Source organism: Myotis davidii, unplaced genomic scaffold, assembly GCF_000327345.1.
Source record: "Myotis davidii unplaced genomic scaffold, ASM32734v1 scaffold217, whole genome shotgun sequence".
NCBI lineage: Eukaryota > Metazoa > Chordata > Mammalia > Chiroptera > Vespertilionidae > Myotis > Myotis davidii.
Window position 1 is genome coordinate 9,894,183 of NW_006290034.1, and position 12,052 is coordinate 9,906,234.

At 50.6% G+C, this 12,052-nt stretch overlaps 1 protein-coding gene across 1 annotated transcript in view; it reads right to left on the reverse strand.

Moving 5' to 3' along the window:
• The window catches only part of VTCN1 (V-set domain containing T cell activation inhibitor 1), a 32,940-nt gene extending 27,573 nt beyond the window's left edge, over positions 1 to 5,367 (reverse strand). Inside the window, exons 1-2 of the mRNA XM_015563540.1 lie at positions 5,341 to 5,367; positions 4,698 to 4,726 (exon numbers count right to left, since the gene is read on the reverse strand). Coding sequence (XP_015419026.1) covers positions 4,698 to 4,726; positions 5,341 to 5,367 — 56 coding nt within the window. The remainder of the gene's footprint in view (positions 1 to 4,697; positions 4,727 to 5,340) is intronic.
• Positions 5,368 to 12,052: the final 6,685 nt, after the last annotated feature.

Sequence of the window (12,052 nt, forward strand, 5' to 3'; positions counted from 1 at the left end):
GAGGCTTCGTTTCCGCTGACATCATGAGAAACCTAAAAGGCTCGCTCTCATCCTTCCAGGCCATTGCACGGTGCAGCAGTGTGTCTGCGGGGACGGGAGTGTCTTTTGTAGGCATGCTGACTCTAGGCAGTGCTTCCCACTGCAGGGCACAAAGCCACCAGGGTCCCATTTCATGTCATTTAGATTCCACCCAGTTACAGCGGCCAGCTAATTAAATGAACTCTGTGCTCTCACAGGAAGCAGCACTCTACCTTTCACCTCCTCTCTTCCACTTCCCCCGAGTATTACCTAATTCCTACCCACACCTAACAGCTGGGAAGATGGGAGGTGCTGCGTGATGTCCAAATGCCTAGTCACTCCCCAGAGAATCAGTTACACTGACCACCATTAAGTAGCATGGGAGTGACAGGCAGCCCTGTTCAAGGCTTTGTCATGGGAAGGATTCCAGAGACGGGGGTGGGGTGGGGTGGGGTGGAAGCACCGAGGATTTAGTCGTGGCCCAGCCACTGCCCCACTGTACCCTCACTGAACCTAACCTGTCCAACAGTTCCAGTCTCTGTCTCAGACATTTGGCTCTGGTGCCGGGAGAACAAATTCAAATGGGACTGTGTGTGTAGGTTCCTTACAAAGCGTGTGAGACGCTCCCTAGGCACCTGCATCCTCACCTCAGGCTGAGTCTCCTCCCTGCTCCAGACTCGCTTTAGCTCGCCTCCAAGTTGTAAGCAAATTAGATGAACACCTATGAACTAGGAAAATAATAATACCCTGAAAGGATGAACTGATTAATAATTATAATAATGAGAGGGCAGTCATAATAATACACTGTGTTTATTTAGTATCTGTCACTTGAGGAATATGGGGTGAGCCACTGATGTAACCTAATGAACCCTCCCTTCGTGCTTATAAGAGAAAAAGGGCAGAGACTCATTACAAAAAAAGCCTATTTGGAGGAAGGTTAATCATGGAAGAAGTCTGTAGAAGGGGAAGCTCTGAAAACTATGATGACTTTGGGCAGCAGAGATGAGCGGGCATCCTGGGAAGGAGACTACCAGCCTGCTCTTCTCTCCTGGGCTCAGCCCTCCGTACTGCCCGGGGCCCCCTCATTACTGTGCTTCCTTTTTGTTCATGCCCTCTGTTTTTTTTTTTTTTTGTAATTACTCCAGCCCCTGATGTATATAAATAAGAATTATGTTTAAAAGGATTACATTTTCATAACATTGGGTCAACCACAATCAAATAGATTTCCTTAACTTTAGGACTTTAATATGCTCATTGCATAGTGAATGTCCCAGGGGAGTATATACGAGGTTGAACCGTTTGAAATAATCATTTCTGTAGGTCAAAATCAATCAAATGTTGGCAATTTCATATGGTCCAACCAATTACTATTCGGGTCTTCCAGCCTCGCTTGACTACAGGACTCGGAGAAAATTCTGTTGCAGAGTTGGTGTCCCTGAACTCACCTTGGGAAAGGAAACAGTCTTAGATGCTTAAGTACAGATTGTCAGGTGCTTGGGCCCATGATGTTCAGGTGCAACAGGGTAATGGACTGAGCACAATGGGCGGCAGCAGATGGAGGGGTCCTGCCAGGCCCGGGGCCGAGGTCCCAGGACTTTCCCCCCATTGGAAGCATGGAGATGCACATCACTCCGTAGTTACACCTGTGCAGTAGTAAGGCGCAAGGATGTTTTTAGCTATAAAATTGCTTTAAAATATTTAGTTTAGTCCACCTAGGTTCCATAGAAAAAGCAGATTATGAAAGGATATAAAATGATTTGCAGTTGGGTTTGAAAAGGGCAGAACCAAAAAATAGTCATTTCCTCTTTTTAAATTTTCTTAAATGTTATTATATTGCTTCACAGTGAAAAAAATCATATCAGTTGCTCCTTAAGCTTTGAGTCCATACCAGAGTATCATCTGGGAAAATCCCAAAGTACCCCCTCCTCTTCTTTGCAGCTGGGAGAATAGCATCAAGGAACCGATGACCTCCCAGCTAGGACTTTGGTAAATTATGTTCCTCTGGCCACCTCACTGAGCTGGCTGGGGTCAGTTACCTAAGAGATGGGTACCTCTACCTGCCCATCCAGGCGAAGGGCCGGCCCACCCACTTAGTCCCAACATCTACAGGCCTTTCCAGTCCCCAGTGGTTGCTTTGTAAAGTCTGCATTTAAGTTGGTTATGTGAAGTTTTGAATAGGATCCTGTAGCAACAATATTTATTAATGATGATTGGATTTTCAGCAAGGCTTCAAAAACCTGTTCAATCCTAATGTTTCAGAAATATATTTATAATGGGAAAGGAAAATAGCAGAAAACATTGCTGTCATAGCTACACAATTACAGCTGAGTGTGGAGGACACGGGCTTGTGTGGGCCTCTGGCTCTCATTTACGAAGCTGCGTCCATGGGAAAGTGTCTTCCTACTCTTGCTGAGGATGTTGCCCTGAGAGCACCTCAGCAGCTAGAGGTAGAGGGTGAGGTTGTCATTTCCAGGGGACCCCGCTGCCCAGGCTCAGGTAGAAGCTGCCCTGCGGGAGAGGCTCCCAGGCCAGCAGCTGTGTGGAGCTGCCTCTGCTCCCCCAGGCCTGGGGGAACCCCCTGGAGGCCTGCTTCCTCTTCCCCAAGGACGGGGAGGGGAAACCAGGAGAGTGAGTCCTGTCATGGAAACCAAGAGAAGAACGTGTTTCAAGAAGGAAGGGGTGGGACATCTGTGTTGAATGCTGCTGTGAAAACAAGAACAGCGACGCCAACATTAGATTTGACATTGACAGGAGCAATATCTCGGTATCGTGGGGACAAAATCCAACTAAAGTTGAGAGAGAATCATCATAGAAGAATGCATGGTTTACAATGAGTGTCTGCTAAGTGCTTTATAGGTATTAACACCCCTAATTCTTATACTGTTCTGATGTGCATTCTAATAGCATTCCCGTTGTACAGATGAGGAACATAGAGGGTAAATAACCTATCCAAGGCCGCCTGGCTAGAAAGTGGCAGAGCTGAGATTGCACCCAGGCAGCCTGGCCTCAGCCTGTGCTGGGAGCCTCAGCACCTCCCTCTACCATGCCCAGGAAGATCAGAACTCAGACAGCTCTTTCAACAAGCAGGTGTGCTGAGAAGGAAGAGATGGGGAGGGAGCTGGAGAGGTTGTAGGCTAGAGAGGGTTATTCTTTTAAGATAGAAAACACTGACATATGGGTTGCATGTTGACGGGGATAATAGAGTAGCGAAAGAGAGATTGATGATGCTGGCCGGAGGAGGTGAGATGGGATGGACCGGGACACAGAGGGGTCACCCTTTGATAGGAGCGAGGTTTGTCCTCTGGTGCCAGGAAGGGAGGCAGGGAAAAGGGGCCCAGATGAGGGCAGCAGGCAGCTTTGGAAGTGAGCAGATGAAGGAGCACCTGTCTGCAGGCTCCTGCTTTCTCAGGATAAAGCAAGATGGTCACCTGAGACTGCGGTAGGGGAGGAAGAGAAGAGACCTGTGAAATAGCCATGTGGGGGGGGGAGGGGGCGGTGGTGGAGAAGAGTGCACGAGCAGCTCATAGGAAGCTAAAAGAGACAATTTACGACCCTTGAATTTTACCGATGCTGTCTGTGTTTCTGAAATCTTTCATGGTTTTTATTCTCTGAAGATTTTTATTCAAAATCTGCAGAGACAGAAAGAGGGAGATTGCCTGTCTTCCCGGGCACTGCGGCGCGGGGAGCGGTAGGAAGGGATGTGCTAGTCAATCTGGAACATTCCAGGCGGATGGTTTGGGAGTGTGGGGCGCTGCTACAAGGAGATACAACCTGCATTTCGTACCTGCAGGAGCTTCATGCTTCTTCCTTTGTGTTCCTCAAGGCCCATCTGTTCCCTCCTTAGGACATTTCTTCAGGGGAAATGTGGACTGAGGAATGACCCCGGGTGAAATGTATCCCTCTATGACAGTGGTTCTCAACCTTCCTAATGCTGCGACCCTTTAATACAGTTCCTCTTGTTGTGGTGACCCCCAATTTCATTGTTACAAATTGAACATAATTAAAGCATAGTGATTAATCACAAAGACAATATGTAATTATATGTGTTTTCCAATGGTCTTAGGCGACCCCTGTGAAAGGGTCGTTCGACCCCCAAAGGGGTCGCGACCCACAGGTTGAGAACCACTGCTCTATGGCTTACATCCTGTGCTTCCCCTGAGGAGTCAGGGAGCCCAGAGAGAACGCTAATGCAGTTGACCCCAACCCTTTGCCGTGCCCCTCAGTTTCCGATTCAGTGGGTCCGGAGGGCGGGCCTGAGAATGTGCATTTCTAACAGGCTCAGGTGACGCTCCTGCTGCCGGCCAGGAGACTGCACTTTGAGTTTTGAGTGAGTTGCCACCTCAGTCAGCCAAAGATTTCCCCTTCTGTCACAGAACAAGGACTAGAAAGTCCACTGAAATCCCCGAATTTGGACACACAGGTTCCTTAAACCCAGTCTCTCCTGTTGGACTTGTCATTCCTCTCCCTCCCACCAAGTCACTTTGTTATTCTGTAAAAACAGTGGAAGGGAATAACTGAATAAGCATAACTAACACATAAAGGCCAACTAGGTACAAGGTGCTGCTCTGAACTCTTTACATGTATGAACTAATTTAGTTTCCACAGCAACTCGAGGAGGGAGGTCCGATTAACCACATTTTACTGCGTAGGAAATGAAGACGCAGGTTAAGCAAACTTACTTGGGGTCAGCCAGCTGGGACGTGGAGAGCTGGGATAGGAACACAGGTCAGACTAACTCCATATCCACATGATCCCCACTTCTTCACATGTCACGGGTAAATGTGGATGGAGCTTTGGTCTCTCAGATTTAGGGAGCCTTGGTGTTTGGGTAAATCGTGGTCAGCTGGGGTCCAGCACAGTTTTGAGCTAGGTCACCGGGCGGTATGCGTAAGATCATTGACAGAGCTCTGTTCTGCCCACTTGTAACTACATGACCCTGAGCAAGTTGCACAATTTATTTTAATTATCCTGGCCATAAGGTGAGTGGGTGTACTGACTTTCTGAAGTTTTAAGCTCTGAAAGTGTGTGAGTGTAAGTCTTAAATGTTTCTGGAATGGATTGCCCCCCTCTGGATCCCTGCTGCCGTTCTCAACGTCAGGTCCTTATCATTCCTTGTATTTCTGACTGCAGTTGTTTTCCTGCTGCTCTCCTTGCCTCCTGGCTCACGGTCCTCAGAGCCGTCCTCCACACTGCCTCTGAGTGACCCACCAAAGGTGAAAACCACCAGGATTCCCTCGCTTGAGAGCCTTCGGTGGTCCCTTATGACCCATACGTCTTGTAAACAAAGTCTAGTATGACCCGGCTCGGCTTCTTCAGCCTCACCTTGGCACTCCCTGCCTGGAACTTCATGCTCTCATGATGACACGGAGGACTTGTCGCTTTCTAACTTCCCATGGTAGCTCATGAGTTTTATTCTGTTATCCTATCCTATCCTATCCTATCCTATCCTATCCTATCCTATCCTATCCTATCCCACTCCTTGGCCTATAGTGTCCTTCCCGCCCTTCTTTATCTGGATCCCGCCAACACATCTTTCAAACTTAGCCCAGCCCTCACCTGGCTCAGGAAACCTTCTCGAAAGCCTCAAGTTAGGAAAGTTGCATCCTTCCCTGATTGTCTCATGATTTATGAGCCGCACTATGGAATTATCTGCTTAGTAGCCTTTCTCCCCGTTAGCCTATAATCTTATCAATGTCTTAATCATCTTTGCCCTAGTATCTAGTTCAATGCCCAGCACATAGTAGGTGCTCAGTTAATGTTGTTTACCAGAATGTAACCTCTTCAGAGCAGAGATCATGACTCTTGCACCCTGAGACTCCTAGCAGCTACTCAACAAGTGTTCCCTGGGAGAGTGCTGTGCCCTGACAGCCATGAGGGAAAGGAGAGTATAGTGTTGACCTCTCAGCTCATAAATGTACCACAAAGGTCAGGCACAGCATTCCACCCCTGAGCTGCATGCACGTGAGCATGAGATCTGGAGGTAGTGAGCTCTCTAGTGATTACTTAAGAGAACGATCCACTGGGTCTGCAGAGCACGCAGGCCCTCTCATGAGCTCTCCTCCACCACCAGTGGTCACCATCACCTCGACAATAAGTATTGCTCTGGATTAAGGAAATTATAGCAAAGACTGAGGGTTCATTAGGGCCAAGAGTGGATACCAGGTTCCCTCAGGGGGGCTCCACCTGCTTCCCTGGGACGAGCTTTCTTGACCCTGCTTCCCACCAAGCCTGCCCATGGACCCTCTTCCTGGGGGCCTCTTTGCACAAGGGATCTGCTGCCTTTCAACTCTAGAGCCTGAATAGCTGACCTAGGGCCAAGAGGATGAGCCTCTGTCCATTCCAGTGGTCTCCTAATCGTCCTGCAAAACCAGCCAGGCTGGTTGCAATGTGTTATTAGGAAGCCCACATATCTGTCCCTGGAACAACAGCCGCTTGTTGAAGGGGCGTGTTTCACATCTATGAGACTGTGGTTTAGTGTAGAGGGAAGGCGCTGGGATGGGCAGGGAGGGGGCGAGCAGGGCGCCCGGGAGAGAGCTTGGGTTTCAGAGTTCGGTAGAGTGGATTTCAAAGCTGCCCTGCCTCTTACAGGCTGTGTGGCCTTGAGCACATGACTTAACGTCTCTGAGTGATAATTAACCCTCACAGGCTGTTGTGAGGGTTGAAGGAGGCTACTGTAAGGCATCTAGCCCAGGGCTTGGAAGTACTGGCACAACACTGGCTTCTCTGACGTGGGTGCTTTTGGGGACATTCTTGCAGGTAAGATAGTCCAAAGGCCTCTCCCCCCCGCCCTCACCCCCCACACCTGCTGCTTCTCCAGTGAGCGGCGTCCTTGCAGGGCACAGAGAGGGGAGTGCTGCCCCCAAGCCCTGCCTGCCACGCGGCCCCCAGCACCTGCTGCAGGACTGGCCACTTCAGGTGGACACAGTGAGGGAGCTGACCTTTTGTTTTAAGAGAGAATTTTCTAGGCTGCCTCCGGGAAGCAGTGTTCTCTCAGCCTCTTCACAGACCTTTCTGTGGATCTGAGGTTTGTGCTCCTCTCTCCCTTTTTCTTCCTTTCACTGGAAAAAACACAAATGACCTCTACAACCAATGAGCACCGGCCTTCCTACATCCTGGCAGGAGTTGGGACAACATGGACTCACCACCGTTTCAGGAAAGCCTTTCCTTCACTTTCCTTCTCTTTCCTCCCAGAAAGGGGAACAGAGGCAACTAGAGGTGCTGGGGCATGGGAGCCACAGGCAAGGGATGGGGCTTCCATCATCCTTCCCCTCCGGGGAGCTAGCTGGGCCCGTGAATCCCCCTCCTCTGGTCCACGTGGGCTCTCCACCCTCAGCTCTGCAGCTCTGCCCGCACAGCAGCGTTGTACACGCCCACCCCTCCTCTCCTGCTGCTTTCTCGTCACCCCTAACCGCGTCCCAGCCCCAGGGTGGGCTGGCTCTGGCCTCTTACAAAGGCCTTTTTCTCAGCAGCAGCAGCAGGGTCCCCTCCCCAAGGAGCCCCCAGGAAGACCAGAGACCCCATCCTGGAGCGGGGAGTGGAGGAGGACTGGTGTGAATTCCTCAGCCGTGCAGGGACATCACACCCAGAGAAGCGGCAAAGCATATGCAGCCCCGTCCTTCATCCTGTTCCTACACCTCACCCGTCATCGGCCACCGATTCCCTTCCTTCCCACCAAGCATCCATGCCATCCCGCTCGATGCCCCCTCGAGAGCCTCAGTGCTCCCAGAAGGGCCAGTCGGGCACACACACTCCTCGGTCTAGAGCTGTCCCAGCAGGTGTCAGCCCTTCATGGCAGAATACCAACCCATCCCTGAACGGGTGCCCCAGGTGTCTGGGCTGTAATGTTAAGTTCAGTTAGGTTCTTGTCCAGCAGGCTCCTGTCAGCCCGATACTGGATCAGATAAGGATACACACAGATGGGGGACCTATGGGGCAGCCCGGCCGTCTCAGCACCCCCAAAGCCCCACCCCTGCCCCCTTCACCTGGAGAGACAGAGAAGTGTGCACTACCTCCAGAAGATGATCTGCCCCAGGGACGCCATGGCGAGGGGAGGGTCCCTGCCCCGTGCTGGTGCTGGGAGAACGCCGCTGCCTCTGCCCTCTGGTGTGTGACGCTGGTCTTAAATAATGAGCTCAGGCCGGGAGTGTGCGTGCAGCGGTGGAGCTCAGGTATGAGGAAGCAGCGCCGCTGTGCAGACGTCCCTGCAGGCACGGAGGCTGCTGCTCCCAGCCGCCAGGGCGGCCAGGCCTGCGGAGCTGCCTTTCCAGGCCTTGACCTGTGACAGCAAAGCTTCCCAGACCCCCTGCTTCAGGGCTGGTATTCCTACTCTCTGGGTGGGGGAGCGCCAGGGATGGAGATTTAATCTCCAAGTGAGAAAGGACTGGGACCACTCAAGGAGTCAGGGCCACGCCGAGAAGCTGGAGGCTGGCGTCCCCAGGCCGGCTGGGTCCCCACGCGGGGCCTCTCGTGGAGGAGGGTCGTGCTGAGGGACCTCAGGAAGGCTGGGGGTCAGCAACGATGAATGCTGAGTTTGTCCCCCAAGACTGAGCTCGCCTCAGGCACAGAGACTGCCCAGCTGGTTTTATTAGTGGAAGGGTGGTGGGGCCCGCCCTGCTCAACTCACAGCTATCTTGAGACTCCAGAAAGACACCGTGTGCGCTGCACAGGAGCCATTGCTGTCGGGTTAGGTTAGAACGGCTCGTCTGTGACATCTCCAGCACCCAGACTTCCAGCGGGGACATTCTTGAGGCATAAAGCTGGCTCCCTTCATATTGTTCCTCCCCCTCTCCCCCAGCACCCCCTGGAGGAAGCGGACCCGGGTAGTAAACCTCCACCGACTGGCTAACCTGCTTGGAAAACGGCTGCCTCACATGCCACGGTGCCCCAGTCCGAAACCTGAACGCCGTCACCTCTACTGTCTCTTCCCCTCACCCCGACATCCTCATGCTCCCCAAGTCTCCCGATTCTTCCTCCTCGTATTAGTTTGCTCTGGCTCCCATGACAGAGTCCGGCAGACTGGGTACCTTAAACAACAGAAAGTTATTTCCTTATGGTTCTGGAGGCTGGAAGTCCAAGATGACTGGCGGCAGGGTCATTTTCTCCTGAGGCCTCTCTGCTTGGCTGGTAGACGGCCGCCTTTCCCGTGTTGTCACGTGGTCTTTCTCCTGTATGTCTCTGTGTCCAAGTCTTATAAGCAGAGCAGTCATATAGCATCAGAGCCCACCTAATGAACTTCAACTTGATCACCTCCTTAAAGACCGTCTCCAGTACAGCCACAGTCTGAGGTACTGGCGGTGAGGACTTCAACGTGAGAATTTTTTAAGAGGAGGACGCAGTTCTGCCCATAACACTCCTTTATGCCTCCCAAAGCCACCCCCTTCTCTCTGTCCCCACTAGTACCACCTAAATCCAGTCTCTCATCATTTCCCATTTGAAGTGAATTATTAACGAGTCTCCTATTTCATTGTCCTGCTCCCAGTCTGCCCCTACATGTGTCAATCTACCCACTTCCTCTGGAACGATCTTTCTAAAATGCAAACCTGATCAGTCGGACCACTTCCCAGGTTAAAGTGAGCGGCGGTTCTCCAGCGCCTGTGGCCTGGCCTCTGCCTACCTCTCCCGATTTCACTCTCCCCTCCTCCCCATGTATCCCAGGCATGCTGAGCTGCTGTGGGTTTCTCCCAAACGTCACTCTCTCCCAAGCCAGTCTGCCTTTGTTCACATTCTGTCTGCCTCAGCTCCATCGCTCACCCATTTCTGGTTTTATGTAAATTCTACGGGAAACCTTTCGCCACCACTTCCACCTGACAGGTGCTACACTCTGGGCTCCCATGCGAACTGCGTGCCTACTTCTGTGTTCCTACATGGTTCTTGTTGACTTGTCCAGCCCCTTCACTAGACACTCTTTAGCAATAGAAAGGCATCCTATTCGTTTTTGTATTTCACACCATAAGGCATGCACGGAGTAAGGGATCGTTAACATGTTTGTTGAATAAATGCACATTTTTCTTTCATAGCACACCATAATAGTCCTATTTCCTGTTGATGCATCTATCTCATCACTAGGCTGTGAGCTCCTAGAGGATAAAAACTATACCTCATTCATCTTCGTGTCACCAAGTCCTAGCACCATGCCAGATACACAAAAATGACTTGGTAATGTTTGATGGATGGGCGAGCAGGGATCAACTTGGAGTGTAATCCATCAAACCCTTGTAAGCTGAGACGTCTTGGAAACTGGATTGAGGCTATTAGATGTAGGAGAGAACAAGTTGCATATGAGATAGAGAAACAATTTAGGGCTAGAACAAAAAGTAAAGCAGATGTGTGAAACATACAAAATCTGTTTTCTCTGTCTTGGGGGAAGGGACGGGGAGGGGGGGAGGAGAGAGAGAGAAAGGAAGGAAGGCAGGATGGATGAAGGAAAGGGAGAGATGAAGTTAATGTTATCTGGAACCAAAAGGTCTTCTCATGAATTTTTAAAAAATGATTTAAACAGCCCACTCACCTGGAGCTCTATGTTCTCCTTGAATGTCTGTGCATCCCCCGTGCACCAGACTGAAGTTCCCCCCGTAGCCTATCCTGGCTGATGGATGAGCATCTGTTTGGTGTGGAGCTTTGCACTTTTCACAAAAGGCCAGGCCAGGGAGCTCATGTGATCCTTCCCATAACCCTATGGGTTGTGTTTTACAAATGGGAAACTGGGTTTCAGAGGTGAAGGGATTAGTTCAAGATCAATGATTTTAGTTTCCCCAGACCTACTTGCCTGTGTGTACAGACAGGAGCATAGTAATGAAAATAGCAAAGACCTCACCAGCTCTTGAACCTACCTCCTAAGGTAAAACCTACAGCTGTCGGCAGTTTTACCTTTGAGGGTCTCAGGACAGTTTACAAAGGTTCTCAGAAGAGCAAACTGGAAGATTCTTTACACTGAAGGCTCCCAAGGAATCATGCCTTTGTGTCTGTCCTAAGCCTTTGTGCAGTCCCCTCCCACACTGACTCTGGGCTTGACCTTGGGACATGAGCAAGTGTGATGTAAACAGAGGCCTGAAAAAGGACATGTGCAGGTGGGCTTGCCCTCTCTGGCTGCTGAGGACTCTTCCACCACCTTGTGATAAAGCGTGTGGAGCAGAGATGAGTGTCCTGACTGAGTGTCCCCTCCATAACCAGGCCCTTGGCCACCTGACAGCTAACTGCAGCCACGTGAATGACCTTGGATGAATGGAAGAACCACCCAGCTGAGCCCAGCCCAAAGTACTGACCAGCATAATCATGGGCAAGTAAACTGATTGTTGCTTTGAACCACTACTTTGGGGTGTTGGTTACATAAACAATAGTTATACTGTCCTTTCATTTTACTCTGCTCCAAGTTTCTCTCTGAGGGTCACTGCCTCTGAAATCACTTCAGATGACATCTCACATTACTACTGCTGGGAGCCTCTACGTGAACCCTAGTACCTGTAGCAAAAGTGTTCTCTTGCTTCCAGATTGGAATGGTGTTCCATGGAGCTCCCAGCATGCTAAAACATTTACACGAACACACACACACACACACACACACACACACACACACACGCCTCAGAGTTTAAATTTTAAAAAAGGAAGGTTTATTGTTGAATCTGCCTGCAGGAAGGAAATAAAGAGAGCCCTCACCTCTGGGCCTTTTCACCAATATTTCTCTAGTGCACTCTGAAACCTGCTCTGAGAAATACCTTGTAGTTAGCGAGGCTTTGGAACCTTACGATACTCTGCTAGAGCCGAAGAAATGTCATAATACTCAGCCCAGCTGAGAAGAGCAGACCTTGTGGTCTTAATACAGCACATTCCAAAAAGGCTAATTGAAAGGGAAGTTGACATCTTGTAAAATATTCAGGAGCTGTCATTTTGTTTGAGACTTTGACTTCCTTTGGCCAGTTGCTAGAGCTCTGTTATTGGGGAGGGACTGACTGCTTCATCAGCAGACAGGCCGGGGACCCATATCCAGGCAGGTGCCATCCTTGCTCTCCATTCCCCTCCCTCATCATTCAGGGAAGCC